Raw genomic sequence first — 13,604 nt, forward strand, 5'->3', positions numbered from 1 at the left:
AAATAACAAACATGGCTGCTAAACTCTAACAATATGGAAACCATTTTAATCCGGTCTGATTCACTTGGCTCCAGTTCCCACTGAGAGCTCCAGGATGTCGATAACTAGAAATCCTTCTCCGGGACAATGTGAGGAAGTCCCGTGAGACGTTTTTATCAATGCAAATATCATCAACACAATGTGATATGTCAATAAAACCTCTCAGATCATTTGTACCTGTTATTTACTTAAGACTGAAACTGTTTAAATATAGAAAATAAATAAAATAAAGTTGCTTCCAACCTGCGTTCATTTCATGTTGTCAAGAAAGCAAATTAGGACATCTGCTGACATACATTTGACAAAAAACAAAAATTCTAAGATTTTACTTATCACGGCAAAATATCAAACATCTGGTGCTCAGCAGGTCTTAAAATCAGGTAAATATGAGCTGAGATGAACAACAAAACGTGTCGGGGAGATGGCCTCACATTTGTCAGGTGTCCAGATCCCAAAGCTGCAAAACAAGCTCAAATGATCACCCTTCCTCCCCCGTGGTTGACAGGTGGTATGAGACGCCTGTGTTGATATGCCGTGTTTTGGTTTTCTCCAACATGGAGTTGTGTGTCTGCGTTAAGGCCAAACCATTTTGGCCCCATCTGCACAAAGGACATTGTTCCAGCAGTCTTGTGGTTTGCACAGTTGCAACTTAAACCTTAACTGCGCTGCGTGAATAATCCTTCTCACCGTATAATGTCGACTTCAAATTCTTTAGAAACTGCAAACCTCTGCTTTTATTGAGATGCTCAGATTTGCTGATGTTCAGTTAACGAAGTGCTTTTGACCCGACTCCCATTTTCCCTTTTAATTCCTATGGAAGTAGCAAGGGTGCACTTATTGTTTTTCCACACAGCTTCGTCATTTTGGCTTTGTTATGGTTAAATAGATAATGCCACAAGTAAAATGTAAAAGCTAGCACCTGCTAAGGACTAGGTGATTGTTATTAGTTTCTGATATGAAACAAAAAAAATTAAGCCATTTAAACAGTTTTTACCATGACTGTATAAATGCACAACTCTAAGCCATAAATATCCACACATTAATTTAGTAGCACTTCCCACATCCAATCTACGCTGATTATGACTGCTTTCTTTACCAGTACATAATCCCTGATTCCCGAGATCTCTAATTATGTGGCAAGCTGTTGTAAACATGTTGCTTTTCTTGTTGCAGAAGTGACACAGGTGGCTTTTATTTTAAGCAGTAAAACCTTTGTTTTATTTGCATCACTTCCAGGTCAACTGATGTCCTGGTTCTGCTATTGTTCTAAAATCTTAAACTGTCACCTCTTTGCTCAGGATGAGGACACAAAATACCCTTCACACAGTGTTAGTCATGCATATGATTACTTCCTTCTCGTATTTATTATGAGAAGGAACCATTTCAGCACTTTCTTTTCTACACAAGGGTCAATAATTAGACCTGTGGGAGACATCTTCCTTTTTCAGAATCATTTCTGAATCACTGCAACACTAAAAACTGCAACATGATCAAGCAACTTATTTACAGCTTGTATGCTTTGTTTTACCAAACAACTACTGTGTTATTCTGTTGACTTTTAATCAGAAAATGTGCCTCTTTGAATTTGATTCCTTTATTTATATATCTATCCAAACCTAGTCTCTATATGTGGAAGAAGTAATTGGCCCCTAAATATAAGAACTGGTCGTGCAGCCCTTGGCAGCTATTACTTTTACAGGGCAAGTTTAGTGAGGTTTTTTTTTCCCATTAACAAATGAAATCATCATTTAAAAAAATGCATTTTGTAGTTAATCTGGTTATTTTGGCTACTAAAAAAATAGTTTGATGATCAATAACCCAAAAAAGGAAGAAATCTGAGGGGCGAAGGGGCGAATACTTTTTTCACAGCAGTTCTATGACTTTTGATTCTGTCACATTTAATCTTGCCCACCAGGAGCTCTCTAACTCTGGGGAAACTTCATCTTGAGGACCTTTAGTTCCTTAACATTTAACTTTTATCCTTTTTTATTAGTAGTAATTATTCCCCCCCCCCAAGAATATGTTGGTTGTGAGGGGACATACCAGAGAGAATTTCTGCGCTATGCTAACTATTTGAGAAACATATCTCACAACTTCATTTGAAAAACTTCCTGCAACTGCGCAGGTATCTGTTAGCAAACAAGTCTGAATGTGCCTCTCCAGTGTGTCAGTGTTCATATCTTCCTGTGTCATGGCTTGAATTTTATAAGTAGTCACATTCCAGTGTGAGAAACCACAGGTACGAGATAAGCCGAAGAGAAAGGTAAGGAGAAATGAGATGAGAAAGACAGAGAGAGGTGAGGAAAGGAGAAGAGCGCCCCAATAAGGAGACGATGGGGGTCCAACACTGCTGTTTGCTGCTTTTGCTTGTGGGCTGCCATGAATGGATTACAGGTAGATTCTAAATACTGTCTGAATAAGAGGTCTTAGGACTGCACCTAAAATAAGCAGGGCTGTTTGTAGTCACATGTGCGTATGTGAGCGTCAGTCTGCCTGAGTGTCTGTGTGTGTATGAAATGGCTGTGTTTTGGTGGACTGGTCTGTCCTGGGCGAGACATGTCTCAACCTGTCCCCTCAGGAATGCTGTACAGAAGTGTGCTCTTGCAAAGTGTCATCAGCAGTGGAGAAAAATGTTTTGCTCACTTAGTCTTGCTTATTGGAGTGCATTATAGTGTATTTATGCGGGAGTCACTCATGATGGGCAACTAAAAATGGCTGCAAGCTACAGGGAATTATAATTTTCTTCCCTCAAGGGTTTCTGCAGTTAGCCAGAAAACACTCAGTAGATGGCAGATTAGTTTTAGGCAGACAGACAGTTAAAATTGTTGTGATTGTGCCAAGAGGATATTGTCTGGAAAGATTATTTAGGATAAATTTGGGTTTATTGCTGGATTTATTTTTTCCCCTTGGAGCATGAATGTGCTTAGCAAAGTTTGTGTCATTATAATCTTGATCGGAAGTCATGTTGAAGTCCAACAAGTTATGTATATTCAAAATGTTTAATATTTCTTTGCTTTAACAATGAAACTAATTAAAAAATCTTCCAAAAAGAATAAAGATATTTTTGAGAATTTAGAAGCAGCTACTTTTGATGCTCTCATTCAAGAGGGGGAGCCCCACATATCTGATTTGGCAAATTTTTACACCAGATGCTTCCTGGCACATCCTCCAAGGAATATGTATCTATTTGTCATTGAACTGTGGATGTTTTTCTTACTATGCCCATGTGTAAACCACTGCACTATAAAGCTACTAATAGAATGAATAGCAGACTTGGATTCATGTCTAATTTTAAAGTAACTTTTTACAAACCCATTGCTTACTGAGAGAGTGAATGTTGACACTTAGTAACAATCACATTTCTGGTTTAGGTTTACATTAATAAAGCACAGCAACATTTATTTCAAAACCTTAGCATCTTAGAATGGCCCTAGATAACAAGGCTCAACTCCAAAACAACTCCCCTGCTGTTTAACCTCCTACAGCTGCAAACACAACTTGCAGGAAAACAAAACAGAGTAAAGATTGTGTTTAAAAAACCGAATATGTTTCCTGTAATAAACAAGGATTTTTTAAGATTAGGAATGTGTCATCTGCATCAGGATTGACTTTGTGGTGTAGTGTGCCAAGTACAAATCACTCTATAAAGGCTGCTACAGTCATGACCAAGCTTTGGCAGTGGTGCAAATTCGGGACCTTCAGATTTTGTTCATCTGATCTTTTTGAACATGTTTCTATTATATTTCGAACCACAATGTGATATCAGCTTCTGGACTGTTATCTTTATTTATGGCATACTATTCCTGCCTTATCAGTGCTTGAAGCTGGTCAAGTGTTTCCGTTTGATCCCCTGCTTTATAAGGACCGACCAAAGGTTCTCAGTCGGATAAGGTTTAGCGAGCTTCTCAGTTGGCTAGCATGGTGGCGTTGTGCTGATAGCTTTGGTGCCTTACAACAAGAAGGTTTGGGGTTCAAATACACCATCTGGGTAAGACTTTTCTGTGTGGATTCTCTCTTACTCTGGCTTTTTCCCACAGTCCAAATACATGCGGTTTAATTGGTTATCCTAAATTGCCTGTAGGTGCGAATGGTTGTCTGTCTCTGTGTTGGCCTTGCAACAGACTTGAGACCCCACTATGACCACTAATTAGATAAGTTGAAACGGGTGAGTGGAACTTCTCAGCAATAGGAACATAATGTTAATTTGATTTATTGTAAGCCTTTAGTTATCACTTTTGCTTTGTGAAATGGTGCTCTATCATTTTGAAAACGGTACAGATTACCACCAAACTGTTCCTACATCAAGCAGATGCCCACAAACTGTAATCAACTACAAGTGCGGATAAGGCAGGAATAGATCACTATCAATCAGGATTAGGCTCAGATGCTGATATCCAGCATGCCATCGAGAATTGCAGTCACAAGCTGTTAAAATCAGAGTTACCTGAAAATTAGAAACAAAAATACTTTCAAAATGTTGCTTTTCCTCAGTAATAGGAACATCTTCCTTTCCAACAGGTGCCGTGAGTAGCATCAGTCCTTACATAAAGTATTACGAGGGCTTGTCTTACGACAGGGAAGATCTTCACAGGAGGCACTTGCGAGCCAAGAGAGCCACACAATCTCAGGACTATACACTGCATTTGAATTTTACTGCTTTTCACAGGTAAATTTATATTTCCGTCTGGGCGACTGGTTGAAAATGTCTGTCTATATGCAACTCTTTGGTTAAACTAATAGGAAATACCTGGTTGTGCAAACTCTTTGTTGTTGCTCCTAAACCTGTAACACATGACAGACATTAGTCACTCATTAGTCCATATATCTCAGGAGATTATAGATCTGCATACTTCCCACAACACTACAAAGCTTTGACCACATCTGTAAGCTGTTTGTGTTTTTCTTCCCTTCAGGACTTTCCACCTGCTTTTGAGGCAAAACAGTGCAGTATTTTCCAAAGACTTTACACTGGTCAGTGAAAATGATTCAACGTATATTGATCTTTTCCACATCTACTCAGGAATACTAGAAGGTTGGTATCAGAGAGATATCCTGTCATCCTGTGGGACTCCAAACAATTTGTCTACGTTTGCAAAAAAAGAAAAAGGAAAAATCTATTTAACCAATTTCACTACAATCAGAATTTAACCTCGGCTTGATCTGGAAAGTTCCACCTGAAGAAACATCTTTAGTAATAGCTCCACATTGATTAGGCCAAAATAAACCGTGCTGGGCACAAGGATAAAAGATCCTCTGCAGAATTTCAAAAGTCCTCATTCAAGTCTCAGGTTTCAAGGTTTATTTTCATATGCAATGGAAAGAAACAGATTTCCCTGTACAATGAAATTCTTTCTTTGCTGTCCACAGATGCCAAACAGAATAGATAAATAAAGTGAATTATAATTTAGAAACCATTATGAAGAACTACGCAATGTACAACAAAAGAAATACAACAGAATATGCAAAATATATAAAAAGATTTTAAAAAGTAATCTGAGCTGCAAAAGGCTGATTTCTCTCTTACCCCATACCTCACCTTGTGTGTGCAGTTGCTGCCTCCTGTATTCAGGTTTCTGTCAGTATCATATATAATCTCACCTCTCTCTAATCCCCGTCTCTCCTGCCCTGGTCATGCAGGTGAACCTGCCTCCGCCTGCCATGGCTCTGTGTTACAGGGACAGTTTGAGGGAACTATCCATACAGAAAATGGGACTTATCACATAGAGCCATCTGACAGATACACCAGCAGTCCAGCAGACCACCACTCGATAATCTACCGTGAGGACGACATGGGTAAGACTGCTTCGACTTCAATGAAAAGGTTGTCCTGCACTCAAACTTCTAGTGCCTCTGGAGTAAGGGTCCCAGTAATGCTCACTGTGCAGGATATTTGTGCATTTGCAATCCAAATGATACACCATGACCTGAATTTCCTGGTCTTTGGCATAAACATATCAATAGCTTGATTAATGGCCCTTTTGGCAGTTTTACAGCAACACGTCTTTCCCACTATTTTTCATCCTCAGTGCTCCTCGCTTGTGTAGTATCTGCAGCCTGTAGTTCTCAAACTAATGTTACTACAGGTCAGTGTAGTACCCGGGGACCTTATAATGTAACAGAAAAGCCCTTTAAGAGGGGGTGTAGGGGCCCTCACTGCCTGGGCACTGGCCAAAGAAAAGATAAACCGAAGATGGTGTGACTCTTGAAACAGGAGGGGTGGGTGAGACTTAAATCAGGAGGAAGAGGAGTGAGAGAAGGAGGTAGGTTTCTAAAATAAGGAGAAGAAGAAAGAAAAGCAATATGTGGCGACTTCTTCAGGGTTTGAGGGCTTTGGAGACAATTCATACAACAACAGATTAAGATGAACTTGGGTTTGGCTAAGGATCATATGATCTATCCAGATGGGGTACGTCAGACAACCGTCAAAGAGTAAATGAATCAATGTGGATGCCAAAGTGTGATTCCCTTGCTGAAGGTGCACATTTGCAATAGTATCTGAATTTTTCCAAGAAAGCTTTTTACTGGAAACATAATTCACATTGTGCAAGAAACCCCGTCTCCCCCCACCGTTTCTCCAGAAGTCTGCACAGACTCCACGGCTGCCTTTCCTCCCTAATCCTCCTGCCGTTCCTTCAGCGTCTTTCAAAGCTGTATCCAAACTTTGCATGCGATAGCATCGCAGCTGTTAACATCCTGCTCTTTCATTCACAAGGCCAGCATATCTGCAGGAAGCTGTGAAAGATTTTGCAGATGATAAATAAACAATCAATGCTTCTAAACAAAGTGGTAAATTAGACCACGAGATGGGTGACATAATGCGTCTGCTCTTGTGTATATTTCCACTTCCCGTGGGTGTCGTGTGGAGGCAACAAGGGACGCATGAGGAACTTTCAGTCCCTGATGCCATAACATGTTTCAGATCTGGGGTACAGGTCAAGCCAGGAGCAGACATATTGCAGCAAATCATCATAGTGCAGTGTGGTAACATTAAGGAACATATGAACAATGTGCCAAGTCATTTTGTCTGCACTGTGGGAACCCTTCAGCTAGTCTTCCACCCATAGATGATGGTCAGTATTGTCCTGGTCATTTAAAAATTTGAATAAAAACTCAAATTATCAGTATCTGTTTTGGCTAATGCAATCATACCATTAAAGGTCATTAAACTACATGCAAAAAAAGTTAAAATGCATAGACACATCTTAGTGACATACCCACGTACTAAACACTAAGTTATGCATGTAAATACTATCAAAAAGGCAATAAGAAACAAATTTGTTTAATTTCAGGGCTGCATAAATAAAGATAGAGGAAGCTGGTTGCCCCCTAGATGTTTAATGTGTTTAATTAAAACAATTATGCTGCAAAAATGCAGTTTATAACTGTCAGAGTAACAAATTAACAATACCAAAAAGGAAGGAAAATTTTTAGTTTTACATTTTTATATTTTTTATGTTTACCTAAACATATCATTGACTTTCCATTGTGATTATGAGAATTTACTTTTTTAAAATTTCTATTTATTATGAATCTGTTTAGCCATCTAAGCCATCTTAAGTACTTTGGAAGTGCATACAGTGTTTCAGGGAATGTGTACTCATTGCCCCTGAGATCGTGCATAGGGAGTTACCTGCAGTTACTCCTACTGCTAGGGAGTAGCCTAGGAATGATGGGTAATTATTAACCTCAAATTCCTTTTGGTTAAATGAAAAGTAATACATATCCACATTTATTATAACTTTAAATGTTTAACTGCTGGGTCCTTAATTGCTCCTCCAAAATAAATGGACCTTCAAACATCTACTTTACATCTACTTTTTTGTATTTACTGATCTATTACATGCAAGCTTGGAGAATTTGAGAAATAACTCTCACCCCGGCTGAACTCCTGATATTCCAGCAATACAAGAAAGTCATTAAACATTTGAGTCGGTGCTAAAGTCGCTTCAGTTGTTGCATGCAGGTGATGCTCTGGATGGAAAATGTAAGAGTTCTTAGCTCTTGAAAATGATAGTTGTCCTTTTTGGCATGTAGCACAAAAAGGGAGGTATTTTGTCTGAGCTTTGTTCTCACTGCTTAAAATCCAGGTGAGGGTGCTTCCTAATCCGAGCTTCCAGGAGGCAAGTCTCACATTGGGTAAATCTGCACAACAGGACCCCACACAGACTTTGCATTTTGCTGTTTTAATACCATTTAATCTGTTCCAACGTGGCTAGACACTTCAGTCTTGATTAATTCAGAAAGGTTCAGTGCATTTGTGAAAATGGCTGAAGATGCATCAAAATGTTCTTACATTATTTCAAACAAATACTCAGCAAGTGTCATTCATAGTGGGAAGTACCTTTAGCTGTATTTAAGTTTCATAAATTGCATAAATAGAGAAGACGTGGGTTGATGAGAAATATCTGAAGTAGGATCGCCAAGCAACTTCCCAGTTAGTGTGCAAATGACATCATCGGGCAAACTGTGACTCCACTGAATAACTGTTAGATCAAAGATCTAATTTGGGCAACGACCATGTGTTCATGAGTAATGTTCACCCGCTGGAAACAGTTTATCTGATACTACTGTATCACAGATGATGCTTGTGACACTTATAATTTTGTTAAATTAATATTTTGACAACAATAAAAGCGAGTACAATAAGAGACAGAGGCTATGGGATAAAAGAAAGAGAGATCTAATGTCCAACATGGGCCCGGGAAGGACAAACGACCTGCCCACTGTGTACAGCTGGGATAGGCTCCAGCCCCCCAGAAAATAGAAGGGGGGTCCAACAAGCTCATCTGGCCCCTAAAACAGTAACTTTAGGCCAAAAACGGAGCTCTCCTATGCGCACATATTTTATTCATTTCCATCCTCAGTGCCTGTTCTGGACCTGCTCCCAAACAACCCAAATCTCTTCAGCACAATGCAACAATTTATGCACAGGAAGAGCATCCATTAAAGATTTAACTGTTCAGTGATTGTGTGGCAGGATTGTAATTTTTGTTTTGTGTGTAAATAATGTAACTGTTACACTAAAAAGCTGGAATAAGACTTTGGCTCTGGATTGGATTATCTACATTTTTCTTCACGGTAGAAGTGGCTTCCAGCATCTGTTGGAAATGAGGGTCTTGGCTGAAATGTGACACTGATGTCTTTTTTCATCTGGGAAAATCCTTTTCTGTTTGCCCTGACTGTACAAGAGGCCATTCCAATTAAATCCATTTAGTTGCTGTCTTTGGTTTCCAGTTGGAAAAAGGTGTTTATTTCTTAACAAATATTATAAAGAAGAAACTATTTGCTTGCAAGTTTGACTACACAAAGATTTGTCTTCTGCTGTGAGACTCTTCAACAGACTAAGGAAGAGAACATGGACATGTGGTCTGGAAATAATTCAGTCTGTGGGTAGTCGACACCCAGCATTTAGGCCTCCGCATCTATACCCACCCCCACTCGTGCCATGTATAGGATGAATTACAGGTTTCTGATTGGCTGAAGGACTTTGATATAATGGTGTGATCCAATCATGTGTTCTCTCACTGTAGGTTCATGCCTGAGTGTCTCTCACACACAAACTTTGCATTACCCCTTAAAGTCACTTATCATCATGTCATGTGACTCTACTGTAACTGTGGATTTCAATAATATTTGGTCAACATTAATGCAGAATGGATTACATTACTTTCCATTTGCACTGGTTTCCTGACTATAAACCTTGTACTCTTTCAGTGTGAGCACCTTTTGACTTCTTGCACTTTTGTGAAATTCTGCGGCTTTTTCAATGCAACATGATGCGCCAAAACATGCAAAAGCAATACCCCCCGTGGCTGCAGACCCATCATTATTGCATCAGATTGAATGAGACAGCCTTCCCAGAGGTGTTGCAAATCATGGACAATGGTTTAATGAAATCAGAGCAGCAGTTATAACATCATTTCCACATGTGGCTCCATTGCTCTCACTCCAGACCAGTGTGCTGGTTTCCAAATGCAGGCCTATTTACAAATTGTGTGAGGGTGCTTCTGCCCATGATTGCTGCACGAATGGTCGCTCGTGCAACAAGGATCCAATCCCCAGCTTTTGCTATCGTTAGCAGATTCAAGAGTGGAACCACATGACTGATCTGCATCATGTGATTTGATTTTTGTGTAAGTTTCCAGTTTGAGGGCCTTTCACTTGATATTTTAAATATTCTGTTGCTCTTTGTTCTAATTGCTGATATTAACTTCCATTTGGAAATGACTAAAAATAAATAAAATGAAGTACAGCAGGAACAGGTCTAAAAGAGAGAATTTCAAAATTTCCCAGCAAAATCCAGAAACAGCTGTAGATTTTTTCTTATTAGAGGAGTAAAGTCTTTATTGTCACCTCATGCAACTATTTAGTAGAGAATAAGGATCGCACAGGGTTGTGGTTGGGGTACAGGGTTGGGGTTAGTTCTAGCAATCAGTACAGGCAGGAAATATTTCTGTGCAGTCCAGTTCTTACAAGCATATATTCAGTATTTGTTCACTGATCATTGCCCCTAGAGAAACAAACATGCAGAGCAAGTTATTTACCATTATCATGTCAGCACAAATATCTTCCAAAGATCACACTGTGGCCGACGAGTACATCACATCATGTGTTTATTTTGATCTTTCTAAATTGTTCCAGTAAATTTGAATAGTTGCAGGTGGAGCAAGCCTTTGATCTCTGCTCAGTTATTTAGCATGACTGAAGAGAAAGCAACGTGAATAAACGTGCTCAAGGACAAGCGTCACTCATTGGCTTGGCAATCTGCAACTTTCTGTGTATTTGGCTAAAGGCGAGGTAGAAGAACGGTGCAGATTCAGTATTTTTGTGAATGTAAATATCTGTGTTTGTTACTAGCTCTGTCATACATGACGTCTGCCCCCGATGGATTCTGTGCTGCAAAAACTCTAAACGTCCTCGCCCAAAACCTCAGATCCAGTCAGGTATGATCATCCAGACATAAACTGAATGAGGGATCTACTGTATCCACTTTCCTCCTCTTTCCTCCTTTGTAATCTTTATTTATAGCCAATCCTATAACTGTTTTTGGAAGAAATTCACTCGTGTGTCTGATTCATCTTTTATAACTGACCATTCATTCGCTTTTATTGGGCCTCGTGAGTCACCGGGTAAGTTGCTGTTTATAACTCCAGAAGGCTGTTATCACATCGCCGGTAGCGTGGTGACCAGCAGGGAGCTGAGCGGCCGCCTCACAGGCGACCTTGGCTGTAAAATGATAAGAACAGCTGTTATAAACATCTGCTGTATCAATTAATCTAATATTCCCCATGGGCACGTGGAAAATTGTTAACCTATGACCAAGTGGGTGGTGCTCTCAAAGTCTATTGTCAACAGTGAATGTTGGGACATTAGTATGAATCCATTTTTAACAACATACCTCCTGTCAGACATCACTTCCACTGTTTGGTCATGAGATGTTCTCAACAGATGTTTTTCCCATTTAAGCATCCAAGTTGTGTTCCTGCCACTACCTGTCCCCGCTCCCACTAGGTCATGAGTACGAGCTCTGTGTCAACATTTACTTTGAGAAAGTCTCACTTTCATCTGCTTTCATTTTCTTAAACTCTTGTATGTGCAGTTTTTGCCACTTCATGACATCTTTCTCCCTGAATCAGATCTGTAATTTCAGTACATTCTGTTGAATATTTGCTATGGAGAATAACAAACTTCAAATCGGTCTCCCATCGGTTTTTCTTTTGCATCACGTCCTTGCATTTTTATCCACAGGAGGCACCAGTGAGCCGGGCGAGGAGAACTCTGGATGAGTCAAAGACCACCTGCCTCCTCCACGTTCGTGCTGACTACCTCTACTACAAAAGATTCAAGTCTGTCGAAGCTGTTGTGGCTCAGGTGAGAAGTTCAAAACTGCTTTATTTGCCACTTAAGAAGTTTGGCTTCAGATATTCAGGATTGCTGCAAAGGTTAGAAAGATTCACAAAAAGCTAAATAGAAACATGTAAAAAAAAACAAAAAACAGAGCTAAGAATAGTTCTGATTCTTTGTGCTTTTTTGACATCACAAACAAAAGATCCCCTGCCTTTAGGGCCACAGGGCGCTCGTTTAAGAGCACAGTGTTTCTCTATTGGGACATCCTGCAGGAGCATCAAATCACAGCACATTTCCCCTCCTGTTGGCAGAACTCTCCACGCTTTGTTTACACACTCTTAACTGCATTCGGTGTCCTGGATTTTGGGTACACGGGTCACTTAATGTCATTCGTCGATAGTAAAACCTTATCCTAATGAAACAAGTGCAATCATTAGTCAGACTTTAAGTTATCATTCAAGCCTCTTGTTTCAAAATACAGGCAGACAAAAAAAAACTATACTAAATCTATGTTTGTTTACTGCTTATCATCCTTTTTGTAAATGTACCAGCTAGTAGTTCAGTACACGGCGTCAGGCTTTACCTGCTATCATATTATTTAAATATCAAAGGAGCATTATGCTGGGCTAAGGTTGGATTTTGATCACGACTTAAACTTTTGTCTGATTTTGTATCGACCAACATCAAAGGATTGAGTGGACAACAATTTGTGCTGCATTATTTACCTTTGAGATAGTCAACAATAAAAGTGTTTGCTACCTTGACGCCGAACGAAGATGCAAATGTCAGGCCCCGCTCTGACGCACACAGCAGCTGTGACGCAATGCACTGCAGGGACATTATGTTGCACTGGCTGCAAACATGGCTAAATGAGGCTCTGTGTCAGGTGCAAAGACCTGCGCCAGAATTGTTCTCATTTTTCTAAATAGTTTCTTCAGTATGTTCTTTAAAACATATAACTGACAGCTATAAAACTGCCGTGCTGAGAACAAGGTGAAGTTTAGATGTTAAATGCGTGGTAAATGGTGAACTGTCCATGCTTACATTGCTTTATCTTGCCTTCCCTTTTTCACCAACTCTTTGAAAACTGAAGCCAAGCAGATAATAACTATGGCTGGCTCTGCCTACCCAAACACGGTCTTTCACATCAGAATCAAAGTTATTAGAAAATCATTGATAAAAATGTGATGAATGGTAAACAGACTGGTTCTTCTATAGTGCTTTTCTGGTCTAACTGAGAACTCAAAGCGCTTTATGCTTTGACATAGGCGATTTTTCACCAAGCACGACATCCCAGTACACTTCAGACCCAGCCACACCCTCAGACAAAAACTGGTTCATCCCAAGGACAAAACTCTAAAACGCAAGCTAAATATGTAGTGCAGTGCAGCAAGGAGTGCTCAGACCGCTACACTGGAGAAACCAAACAGCCACTCCATAAACACAAGGCACAACATGGAAGTGCCACCTGGACATGACAAGATTCAGCTGTGCATCTGCATCTAAAGGTCAAAGGTCACTCTTTGGAGTATGCCAAAGTTCATATTTTGGACAGAGAAGACAGATGGTTTGAAAGAGGAGTAAGAGAAGCCATCTATATCCGCTGTAAACCACCATCTTTGAACAGAGGCAGTGGCTTACAACTCCAACTGTCTGCCACCTACAGTGCAGTTTTGAGATCTCTTCCCAGGCACCTCAACACCCGCTTCACATCTTGC

At 39.9% G+C, this 13,604-nt stretch overlaps 1 protein-coding gene across 1 annotated transcript in view; it reads left to right on the forward strand.

Annotated features, from left to right (window-relative positions):
- Positions 1-2,302: 2,302 nt before the first annotated feature.
- The window catches only part of LOC102201330 (disintegrin and metalloproteinase domain-containing protein 10), a 31,520-nt gene continuing 20,218 nt past the window's right edge, over positions 2,303-13,604 (forward strand). Inside the window, exons 1-6 of the mRNA XM_005734066.2 lie at positions 2,303-2,433; positions 4,558-4,705; positions 4,953-5,071; positions 5,677-5,832; positions 10,897-10,982; positions 11,788-11,910. Of these exons, the coding sequence (XP_005734123.1) occupies positions 2,373-2,433; positions 4,558-4,705; positions 4,953-5,071; positions 5,677-5,832; positions 10,897-10,982; positions 11,788-11,910 (693 nt within the window). The 5' untranslated portion in view covers positions 2,303-2,372. The remainder of the gene's footprint in view (positions 2,434-4,557; positions 4,706-4,952; positions 5,072-5,676; positions 5,833-10,896; positions 10,983-11,787; positions 11,911-13,604) is intronic.

The sequence above is a fragment of the Pundamilia nyererei genome, unplaced genomic scaffold (assembly GCF_000239375.1).
Source record: "Pundamilia nyererei isolate P.nyererei 1_Seehausen unplaced genomic scaffold, PunNye1.0 scaffold00056, whole genome shotgun sequence".
Taxonomy (NCBI): Eukaryota; Metazoa; Chordata; class Actinopteri; order Cichliformes; family Cichlidae; genus Pundamilia; species Pundamilia nyererei.